The 12,080-nt window shown below is 41.9% G+C and overlaps 1 protein-coding gene and 2 long non-coding RNA genes across 3 annotated transcripts in view; 1 reads left to right on the top strand and 2 right to left on the bottom strand.

Moving 5' to 3' along the window:
* The window catches only part of LOC118495137, a 470,232-nt gene that overhangs the window by 27,781 nt on the left and 430,371 nt on the right, over positions 1-12,080 (bottom strand). The window lies entirely within an intron of this gene.
* The window catches only part of LOC116034886 (NLR family CARD domain-containing protein 3-like), a 972,843-nt gene that overhangs the window by 535,635 nt on the left and 425,128 nt on the right, over positions 1-12,080 (top strand). Inside the window, exon 17 of the mRNA XM_036001609.1 lies at positions 3,324-3,370. Within this exon, the coding sequence (XP_035857502.1) occupies positions 3,324-3,370 (47 nt within the window). The remainder of the gene's footprint in view (positions 1-3,323; positions 3,371-12,080) is intronic.
* The window catches only part of LOC116040396, a 15,134-nt gene continuing 10,654 nt past the window's right edge, over positions 7,601-12,080 (bottom strand). The window contains exon 3 of the long non-coding RNA XR_004102655.1: positions 7,601-7,611. This is a non-coding gene — a long non-coding RNA (uncharacterized LOC116040396). The remainder of the gene's footprint in view (positions 7,612-12,080) is intronic.

Genomic DNA, 12,080 nt, shown 5'->3' with positions numbered 1-12,080 from the left:
AAGTAGTCCAGAAAAAAGCCCTGTTTTAGAAACAGTGACATGTAAGACCATGATTTAGTTTACCCAAAAATCTGTCATTTCTACTTGCTCACTATTATAAAATGATCATGACTTGATTAGGAGCAGTTTGTAGTTACTACTGGTCACACAAGCAGCCTGGATGAATGTAAAATGTATTTATCATGAGGCAAACATGCTGTTATCCCTTCTCCTCTAAATGTGCAGTCATATTGCCACTGGCAATTTGCCAGTAGTTTAAAATAATGATTGATTTGGAAACCACCTTAAAACTTACCTCAGAATTATGTCTTCCATCAACTGGGGTGGCACACCGCCGCTTGTGTTATTTCTTCTTCTGTTGTTTGGTCTGCTGCCGTTATTGTAGTCAAGTGGCACCGGCACCTGAGGTTTTTTTTTGTTTTTTTTCACTGGCACCTGAGGTATTAGCGATATTTTCTTCGGCATGACCCGCCCTACTCTGCCTCTGATTGGCTCATCAGTCCTCATGCCTAAAGTTAACCAATCTAATCAGTGAAAGCAGCGAGTACCAGCCAATTAGAGGCAGAGGAGGGTGGGTCATGGCTTCACTATCCTTGAGGAAAAAATGGGTAATCTGGCTCACAGATATTACTGAATGGTGCGCATCAGGGGGGATTTAGAAGTGGGTATACGCAATGCTGACTGAAAAATAAGTAGGTATACGCCGTATACCAGCGTATACCCTGGACTACACCACTGCCTTTCACCGTCTCACTCGTCTGTTTCGCTCCCTTTCATCGTCTCACTCGTCTGTATCTCTCCCTTTCATCGTCTCACTCGTCTGTATCTCTCCCTTTCATCGTCTCACTCGTCTGTATCTCTCCGTTCGTCTGTTTCGCTCCCTTTGTCCGTCTCACTCGTCTGTTTCGCTCCCTTTGTCCGTCTCACTCGTCTGTATCTCTCCCTTTCTCCGTCTCACTCGTCTGTATCTCTCCCTTTCTCTTCTCCGTCTCACTCGTCTGTATCTCTCCGTTCGTCTGTTTCACTCCCTTTCTCCGTCTCACTCGTCTGTATCTCTCCGTTCGTCTGTATCTCTCCCTTTCTCCGTCTCACTCGTCTGTATCTCTCCCTTTCTCCGTCTCATTCATCTGTATCTCTCCCTTTCTCTTCTCCGTCTCACTCGTCTGTATCTCTCCCTTTCTCCGTCTCACTCGTCTGTATCTCTCCCTTTCTCCGTCTCATTCGTCTGTTTTTGCTCCCTTTGTTTTCTACATGTATCACTATGTTTTTAATCCAACTTTCTTTTCCTGTGTAACTTGCTTCTAACTCTCATCTGTCTGCAGTAGAGTCCCAATGTTTCCCGCCCGGAATGCAAAGACTTCATTGGCTGAGTGGTATCACGTGGGATGGCTTAACTCACATGCAATTGGTCTGTGTGTTTCCTCATCCACTAAACCACTACCGTAAAGACTACAAAAGCTGCGCATATTAAAATAGAATCGCCCCGTCAGGTTTTAATTCATAATCTTTTGTTTTGGTCCGGGTCCGTATGGGACGGCTTCTAGGTCCGGATCCGGACCGCGGTCCGCCTGTTAGTGACCTGTGCTATACACATATAATGTTACTTAGGTCTGACGGTTGTTCTGTGTAAAGTCGGCTACAAAAGCTAATATTGATTCAACGTCTGTCAAGGAAAACATTGTAAAATTACTTTTAATCTTACAGAAATGAAGAGGAAAGGTAGCATATGTAGTTTTTTCTCACCAAAGAGAAAGGCGAGAGAAATAGAAAATGAACAACTGAGCAAGGTAGACGGAGAAGATGGAAGGAGAGAGAAAAGAGGTGGAAGGAGAGAGAGAAGATGAAGATGAGGTGGAGAGAAGAGGGCAACAGAAAGGTGACAGAGAGAGAATACAAGGCCAAGGCGACCAGGGACAGGAGGAGGTGGAGAACACCACAGCGGTGAAGAGATGGAGGGAGAGCATCACCAAGATGAGGAGGGAGAAAGAGAGAGACGAGATACCGTGCAGGGCTCAGACAGTGAAAGGGAAAGCAGAGAGCTGGGCCATCACCAACCATCTCCAGTCCAGCTGGTCCACATGGTACGGAAACTGTTGCTGCATATATACTAAGTTACATATGAAGAAGAACAACAAATGACAAAGACGGACATTTTTATAACATTTAAGAGACATTGCTTAGACATCAAATAAATATAAAAATTCATGAAAGTGTGATGAGATGGGGAGATGAGTTTTTATATTTTGTGTAGAATGTATTTTAGATCTATTGCTCAGATTAAATAAAAACATTAAACAAATGAACCTAAAATAGTCTCCCAGGCTAACATGTTAGTGTGTGTTAACACAGTCTGATGGTTATAACTAATCAATGACAGTTCCTCATCTTGTACACATGCTGCCTGCAGCGCTGCCTCTCTCACACAGTCCACAACTGTTGGCTTCCCCTCTCACACATCTGCCACTCATCACCTGGGTCTTACCTTAATGCCTTTCCTGTGATAATGCCCCTTACTTCTATCATACTTCTATCTCCTATTAAGTGAGATCTCATCGTATGGTCACTTCTTCCTAATATCAACTGTTCCACATCAAACCTCAGATGCAGGACATTGATTGGATGAGATTACGTTTGTCTGTCTGAGTTTGTAAATGGCAGCCTGTTCCCTTTTGTAGTGTGTCCAGACTATTTCTCATCAAACTGTGATTAAATTCAGTATATATACGTCTGCCATATGTTGCCACCCCTCAAAAATTCCTGCCCCCCTCTCGCCACCCCATAAATATTTTTCTAGATCCGCCTCTGCTCCCAAATTACTCCCAACCATCACTTTAACATCTGATTTATTTTAATTTAGTAGGTTTATCTCAGTTTAAACTATTTATTTGTTATTTCTGTAGAGCTTCAATCAAACATGTCTACTCTTCTTCTTCTCTCTCTCTCTCTGTCTCCCTCTCTCTCTCCCTCTGTCTCTCTCTGTCTCTCTCTCTCTCTCTGTCTCTCTCTCTCTCTCTCTCTCTCTGTCTCTCTCTCTCTGTCTCTCTCTCTCTCTCTCTCTGTCTCTCTCTCTCTCTCTCTCCCTCTCTCTCTCTCTCTGTCTCTCTCTCTCTCTGTCTCTCTCTCTCTCTCTGTCTCTGTCTCTCTCTCTCTCTGTCTCTCTCTCTCTCTGTCTCTCTCTCTCTCTCTCTCTCTGTCTCTCTCTCTCTCTCTCTCTCTCCCTCTCTCTCTCTCTCTCTCTCTCTGTCTCTCTCTCTCTCTGTCTCTCTCTCTCTCTGTCTCTCGCTCTACCTCTCTCTACCTCTCTCTCTCTTTCCTCCTTTCAGGGTGGAGCCTGCTGGAGTCAGATATTTGACACCAGGTCCATGGAGATGTAAGTCTGTTTTTAATTTCATTCATCAAACTGTGACATCACTCATTCAGCCCTCTGATGTCATCATCTACGTGCTGATTGGTTAATAACTGCAGCTGTGTTGTGTCTCCTTCTCTCCGTCAGATTCCTGTGAACTCACACTGGACACAAACACAGTGAACAGAAAACTCAAACTGTCTGACAACAACAGGAAGGTGACATTAGTGGAGGAGGATCAGTCATATCCTGATCATCCAGAGAGGTTTGACTGCTGGTATCAGCTGCTGTGTAGAGATGGTCTGACTGGTCGCTGTTACTGGGAGGTTGAGAGGAGAGGAGAGGTTGAGATATCAGTGAGTTACAGAGGAATCAGGAGGAGAGGAGGCAGTGATGACTGTGTGTTTGGATGGAATGATCAGTCCTGGAGTCTGTTCTGCTCTGATGGTCGTTACTCTGTCCGTCACAATAAGAGAGAAACATCCATCTCCTCCTCCTCTGTCTCTAACAGAGTAGCAGTGTATGTGGACTGTCCTGCTGGCTCTCTGTCCTTCTACACAGTCTCCTCTGACTCACTGATCCTCCTCCACACCTTCAACACCACATTCACTCAGACTCTCTATCCTGGGTTCAGGATCTGGACTCCTGGTTCCTCAGTGTCTCTGAGTCCTGTGTAGGACGGAGAGTCTCCTCCTGTTTCTCACTGCTGATCAGTTGAGTCTGTACAGGATCACACTTACAGAAATATTTCAGGTTATTGTTATGAACTAATGAATGAACTTTGTATGAAATAATTCAGAATGATTGAACAGATTCCTCGTGAACATTGTAAACTTCTTCCACTTCCAGTCCTTTAAAGATGGAAGCTGTGATCATGAAATTGTAGAAATGCCGTTGACTTGTGTCATGTTTAGTTTTGAGTTCTGTCTCTTTTCACAATAAAAGCATAAAGTTACTGTGAGAGTGTTTGTGGTCTTTCTGTTTAACTTTAGTCTAGTGCTTAGCTCTGTTAAACATCTGTAACGTTATCTCACCTGATGGGTTTTATCCAGTAAAGTGTTTTCATCATCGCCAGTACGACACACACACACACACACACACAAACACACACACACACACACACACACAAACACACACACACACACACACACACACACACAGCAAGCAGACTGAAAGTGAAGTGTACTGAGACTCTGAGGACCAATCAGTCAGGAGTTTGAGTTATTTTATCAAGTGCTATTTCCAACAGTAGTTACACATTACAGGAGATAAAGTCACTGTGTTTCTATGGCAACAGCAACCGTTGAGACGACAGCTCCCCCCCGGTGGCCGTGAGACATTACTGCTTAAATATTACCTACAGGATTAGACTTTAGTGGAAGATGCACTTGTTTTGTGTATGATTTACGTGAATTACCTTTAAAACTGTTTACAATGTTAATGGAGGAGAACACTTTACCCACCAGACTCCATGTAAATAATCAGGACTTTTAGCGTGTATAGAGCCAGCATATCTCCACATGTAAATAGGTGAATTAAGAGTTTATTTCAACCAAACCAGAGTGGTGATTGTTGGAACAGTGGAAAGATGAACCAAGACGGGTTTTTATAGTTTTATTTAGTTTCTGTCCACTTTGAATGAAGTGTGTCTTATGATGATAAAAGTCCTGATTATTTACATGGAGTCTGGTGGAGTTTGGTGATGGAGATTTCGTGGCTATTTCATGTTAAACTAAAAGGATCTTCCTCTTTAACTAAAAGGTCTATCTCTGTAGGGATCCTTTCGTAATGTTGTCAGACTCTTAGAATAATAATCTGAGTCTGTCAGCGGCAACGTTTTGATACTACCAAAAACATAAGGCTTCAGCTTCTGTCAGGGGGCCGAATGTTTGTCGCCAGAGGGCCCACATTGGCCCACGTGCCCCATGATGAAAACCAGAGGCCTGTACTACGAAGCAAGATTTGGCGTTAACGAGGTAACTTCAGGTTCAACCCAGCGTTTTCTGACACGAAGGTGGATCACTTGTTACCGGGTTCAATCGCCGTGGTAACTTATGCTGAACACCTAACCTGGTCAGGAGCAGGTTATGTTGGAGATTAGAGATCAACCGGTGTTAAAGCACCGCCTACTGACCAATCAATACTCTACTGATAACGGAGTCACCGTTCTTAGAAGATCAGCTGGAGCTCGGGGACGGAGAGAGAGAGAGAGAGAGAGAGAGAGAGAGAGAGAGAGAGAGAGAGAGAGAGAGAGAGAGAGAGAGAGAGAGAGAGAGAGAGAGAGAGAGAGAGAGAGAGAGAGAGAGAGAGAGAGTGTGAGTGAGCTGCAGTGTTTTGTAGTTTTTCTTACTTTTCTTTTTGTTGTTTTTGATCATTTCATTTAGTTTTGGTTAGTTTAATGGTATAGGTCACTTTATATTTAATTTATAGTGTTTGTTGGTGGTTAGTTTGGGTTATTTGGGTGGTTTTGTCTCCTGCCGGCGTCTGGCCGGTCGGCGTGTGCAGCCGCCATGGTGAATGGAGAGGGGTTCTCCACGCTCACCAGGAAACATGGCATTAAGATCTGTCCTAGTTTCCCGTGTAGCGTGGAGGACATTAGTCTAGCTGTGGGGGAAAAGGTCGGGCACGGTAGTATTATGTCGGCCGCTCGGATGAACGGCGCCGTGGTCATCTTCCTGGACCGGGAGGACAAGGTGAACCAAGATGCCCAGCGGTCCGCTGCCGAGGCGGTGGACCCCCCACAGTCCGGGGCTGCTGCTGCCTCGGTGCCGGCTGCTGCCTCCGAGCGGCCGATGCCCGCTCCGCGTGCTGCACAGCGGCGTGGTGATGCCGTGTCTGACCAGACGCACCGGGTGAGTACTGTAGATACACAGGGTGTTAGTGTGAATGTTGACAGAGAGAATGTGAGTGAAGATGAGAGAAGTGTAGTGGGTGAGGAGGAAGAAAAAGAAAAAGAAAAAAAACAAACAGGTGAAGGTGTGTCTGGGGAACAGACAGGTGAGATCAGGGACACACAGGAGGGACAGTCAGGGGAGACAGGTGAGATTAGGGACACACAGGAGGGACAGTCAGGGGAGACAGGTGAGATTAGGGACACACAGGAGGGACAGTCAGGGGAGACAAGTGAGAATAGGGACACACAGGAGGGACAGTCAGGGGAGACAGGTGAGAATAGGGACACACAGGAGGGACAGTCAGGGGAGACAGGTGAGAATAGGGACACACAGGAGGGACAGTCAGCGGAGCTACAGGCCTGAAATACACACATACATGCTCAGGACGTATTCATGCACAAATGAGTGAGTGTCAGAGTGAGTGGGCTGCCAGTGCTGGACCAGCGCCCTGAGCGGTTGGGGGGGGGTACGGTGCCTTGCTCAAGAGCACCTGGTAGTGCCCAGGAGGTGAACTGGCATCTCTCCAACTACCAATCCACACTCTGTACTTTGGTCCGTACTGGGACTTGACCGGCGACCCTCCGGTTCCCAACCCAACTCTCTACGGACTGACCTACTGCCACCCTAATTAGCTGTTTTGTTAGCAGAGTTAGCTGTTGTGTTAGCAGAGTTAGCTGTTGTGTTAGCAGAGTTAGCTGTCGGTGTTGTAATTTGTAGACATCCCTAAGCACTCGTCTTACTGCCGGTAGCAGCAGAGAGCAGAAGCCAGCAGGCAAGTCTTATTTAAATAAACTCCTGGTGTTCTTACAAACTTTCCAATCCATCGTTTTATGAGTACATAACCTATTTGTACTACTGTAGAAGTTTGGTATCATTTTGGGCATTATTAGTGGGGTAACTTACGAGATACACTCTTGGATCCATTAGTGCCTGCACTAAGCTAACCAGCTGATAACGCTAACTCTCCCAATGTTGGACCCAGGTGAAAAAGCTTCTGGGGGTGTTTGGCTCGAGGTCGTGGTGCAAAGGACCCTCGGGTGAAATTACTCCCAACCATCACTTTAACATCTGATTTATTTTAATTTAGTAGGTTTATCTCAGTTTAAACTATTTATTTGTTATTTCTGTAGAGCTTCAATAAAACATGTCTACTATTCCTCTTCTTCTCTCCCTCTCTCTCTCTCTCTCTCTCTCTCTCTATTTACCTATCTCTCTCTCTCTCTCCCTCTCTCTCTCTCCCTCTACCTCTCTCTCTCTCTCTCTCTCTCTCTCTCTCTCTCTCTCTCTCTCTCTCTCTCTCTCTCTCTCTCTCTCTCTGTCTCCGATCAGTCATATCCTGATCATCCAGAGAGGTTTGACTGGTATCAGCTGCTGTGTAGAGATGGTCTGACTGGTCGCTGTTACTGGGAGGTCGAGAGGAGAGGAGATGTTGAGATATCAGTGAGTTACAGAGGAATCAGGAGGAGAGGAGACAGTTATGACTGTGTTTGGAGGTAATGATCAGTCCTGGAGTCTGATCTGCTCTGATGATGGTTACTCTGTCCGTCACAATAACATCAGAACATCCATCTCCTCCTCCTCTGTCTCTAACAGAGTAGCAGTGTATGTGGACTGTCCTGCTGGCTCTCTGTCCTTCTACTCAGTCTCCTCTGACTCACTGATCCTCCTCCACACCTTCAACACCACATTCACTCAGACTCTCTATCCTGGGTTCTGGTTCTGGTCTCCTGGTTCCTCAGTGTCTCTGAGTCCTCTGGAGGACGGAGAGTCTCCTCCTGTTTCTCACTGCTGATCAGTTGAGTCTGTACAGGATCACACTTACAGAAATATTTCAGGTTATTGTTATGAACTAATGAATGAACTTTGTATGAAATAATTCAGAATGATTGAACAGATTCCTCGTGAACATTGTAAACCTCTTCCACTTCCAGTCCTTTAAAGATGGAAGCTGTGATCATGAAATTGTAGAAATGCCGTTGACTTGTGTCATGTTTAGTTTTGAGTTCTGTCTCTTTTCACAATAAAAGCATAAAGTTACTGTGAGAGTGTTTGAGGTCTTTCTGTTTAACTTTTACACACGATAAGATGTCTGGGTGTCCCAGAGGTCTTCCAGGTGGAGCTGCAGCGTGAGAAACCCTCCAATCAGAGCAGTCCAGTACGTTAGTCTTTCACTTTTTCATTTTCATATTGTGTTGCGTTCAGGGAGCAGAGAGTCTGTCTGTTTTCTCTCCACGTTAGTTATCTGCTCAGCCAGCTGCTGTAACTTCACTCTGTGCTATTAGTACTTTTACTGCAGTAACATGTCATCAATGGGACAGAAAAGCTGTCTCATTGAGTCTGTTGGAGGTTTGATTCCCTCCCACATTAATATGTTTGTGTTGAAGACTTCACTGTTGGTATCAGTGAGGAAAGAAGACAGAGGGGGGATGGATTTCATATTTTAGGAAACATGTTCAGCTTGTGTAATGAGTAGTCAGTGTCTACAGTCATTAAATCTTTCAGTCAGTAACGGAGCATCGACAGCAGTCCAAATGTAAGCTAGCTAGCTTAGCTCTGTTAAACAACACATGTATTTTTTATTTATTCTTTATTGATTTTTTTAACTTTATTTCAAAAAAGTATTTTACAGAAGTTCAGTCATTGCAATATGTAGACAAATAAAATACAAAAATATATACAAATAATATAATATAAAAGTAAAAATGAAAATAATAGTCTAAATAGAAGGAAATAAAGATACAAAGGGGACAGACTTTCAAAAATCGTTAATAATGTAGACAGCAGGAGCAGTTAAACAAAGAGATTAGAGTAGACATCAGATATTAATATAGCTTTCTTATTGGATACCAACTTAAGAGACTCAGCACAATTCAGATTGTGCGGGACAGGAAGTCGAGCACAGAAACAAAATAAAACATCCGGTTACTTTTCAAAATAAAATACAGCGTGCTCACGGCAGGTCATATCTCCCTGCACTACACCTTGAAAACACAGCTCAGAGTAGTTTCCCCTCTACTCCTCTGGATGGAAACTAACTGTTGTTGGTTTTGTAGTTCTGTTTATAGAAACTACATCCTGTTATATCGCGCAAACATACGTGAATTCGCGAGATCTCGTGGTCGGCCGGCCGCAGCCGCTACGCAACTAATCCGGACCTGGTGGGTATTGACGGACGGCGGAGTTCCACATCCTGTGGAAATGCGGGGTCAAGGTACATGTCAAATTCAACCTGGAATAGTCTGAAGCTCGGTGTTGATCTGGAAAATTTCGCCTTACGAATATGGAACTTACCTAATAAAATAAAGAGATTTACAATATTACATAACTTTCTATCTTTACATTCAAAATAAGTAATAATATGTTTCCCTTCAAGTGTGATTGCATGTTTTGTTTTTGTTGTAGATACCATATAATCTTCAAAGCTTTTCCAAAATGCAATACAAAATGAACAACCATAAAAAGATGGGTTAACGACTCTCGTTCTGTTTTATAAAAACTACAATAATCATCAACAGGCATGAATTTAGATACAAACAGGTTTGTAGGGTATATATTATGTAATATTTTCAAATGTAATTCCCTAACTTTGTTTGTGATACAACATCTAAAGGGAACAAGCCATGCCCTAAGCCAGTTAACATCAGTGAAATGAGAACTCCAGAAGAATTTATTATAGTTATAGTTATTTTCTTTAAATTTAGAAAGCATTTTCTAATGTGCTTATTAGTACAAGTGCTGCTCATAATATCCATACCGTTTATATAAAGAGTAAAATTAAAACCAGTAACTTCATTTTGTTTTAGTTAACTTTTCATTAATTCTAATATGCCATTAGGTATAGATTTGAAAACTGAATTATATTCTTTGAACGTTATTGGGAATGCCTTCGCTCTGAGAAAATATTCATAATTAAGTAATCGACCATTACAATCAAAAAGATCTTTTATGAAGATAATATCTCTATCGATCCATTTTTGCAAATAGAGTGACTTGTTCCCCCTAGTGATGCATTCATTATTCCATAAGATAGACTTGTGTGGAGAAAAGTTGTGAGAAGGACACAGCTTCCAGGCCAAAAGAGCTTGTTGATAAAATCGGGATAGTTTTAACTGCAATCTTGTAATATTGTAGTTACATTTCAATACAAATTTAAGACCTCCTACACTATTAAAAATATTATTGGGGATAAAGTACTATAAAGACTCTGGTGCTCTCAAACTTTCCTTCAACCATTTCACCTTAAAGGTGTAATTCAAGTCCAAAAAGTCCAGAAGTTCAAATCCACCTTCATCCTTACAACCAGAGAGCACCGCTTTTTGTAAATGGTGGTGTCTGTTTTTCCATACAAAATTCCTAAATATGGAATTCATGTCTTTACATGTTGAATCATGGACATTGAGAGAGAGGGCAGGGTAGACACATCTTGAAATCCCTTCTGCTTTAGTCCAAAGAATCCTACCTAGAATAGAAATGTCTCTTTGAAGCCGTAAATTCAGCATGGTTTTAGTCTTCTTCAATTTAGACGAAAGATTAAGTTGTTGACGTTCCTTGTGGTCCTTGCAGATATGAATACCTAAATATTATACACATTTCTTAACAGGTATATTAAACATATTTTCCTCTTCAGTCTGATACAAACATAAAATTTCACATTTAGATTTGTTAAGTGTTAAACCTGAAGCAGCTGAAAATTGGTCAATTAGGGATATAACATATTCAATCTGATGTTTGTCACTCAAAAAGAGAGCCGTATCATCCGCTAGTTGAGTAACTCTAATTTCCTTACCAAAAATAGACAAACCTTTAATAATAGGATTATGTTGAATATGTAATGACAGTAATTCAACCACCAGCAGGAACAAGAACGGTGAAATAGGGCAGCCCTGGCGAACTGATCTCAGTACAGGAAATCTTTTTGTGGTGTTTGGATATAATATCACAGAACTATCAATATATTTATAAAACATCTCAACTGTAGATATAAAATGTTGTCCGAAATCAAAAATTTGAAGTGCTTTGAGTGAAAAATAGTGTTCTACCGTATGAAATGGTTTATAAAAATGAAGGAATACTATCAGTGCGTCAGTATTGATGTTATCAGAATAGTCCAGCAGGTCGAGAACAAGTCTTATATTAGAGCTAATGTGACGGTTAGACAGAAAACCTGTTTGTGTTTCACTTATTATCTCATGAAGACCTCTTTTTAATCGTTTAGCAAAAACTTATGATACAGTTTTGTAGTCGATATTTAAGAGCGTAATAGGTCTCCAATTTTCTATCAATAAGTGATCTTTATCAGGTTTAGGGAGAAGACATATTAAACCTTGCTTCATACTTGTGGACATTTCCTTTTTTAAAGTGCATTCTTTGAATAAATCAAATAGAGGATTTTCAATAGTTTCCCAAAAATGCAAATAAAATTCGACTGAAAGCCCATCATTACCCGGAGATTTCCCTTTTTTCATTGAGCTAACAGCCTCTGAGATTTCCACTTTAGTAACGGGACGTTCGCAGTCCATTTTAAATTGTTCAGATATAGTTGGTGTAAATGCTTTAACGGACTCGATAAATCTATCACATTCATCAAACTGAATATTTGACATATATATATATATATATATATATATTGCTATAAAATGTACCAACATATCTTGAAATGTCTAAAGAATTAGAGGTGATGTTATCATTAATTTTAAGAGTAGTTAAATTATTTCTCTTACGATTTCTCTTCTCTAAAGCAAAGAAGTAACTTGAATTTCTTTCCACTTGTTCCAACCATTTTGCTCGAGACCTTACAAATGCCCCTTTAGCCATTTCAATATACATATTATCTATTTCCT

The sequence above is a fragment of the Sander lucioperca genome, chromosome 5 (genome assembly GCF_008315115.2).
Source record: "Sander lucioperca isolate FBNREF2018 chromosome 5, SLUC_FBN_1.2, whole genome shotgun sequence".
Classification (NCBI taxonomy): Eukaryota; Metazoa; Chordata; class Actinopteri; order Perciformes; family Percidae; genus Sander; species Sander lucioperca.
The sequence above is the reverse complement of the archived record's forward strand: the minus strand, read 5'-3'. Positions and strand labels throughout refer to the sequence as shown.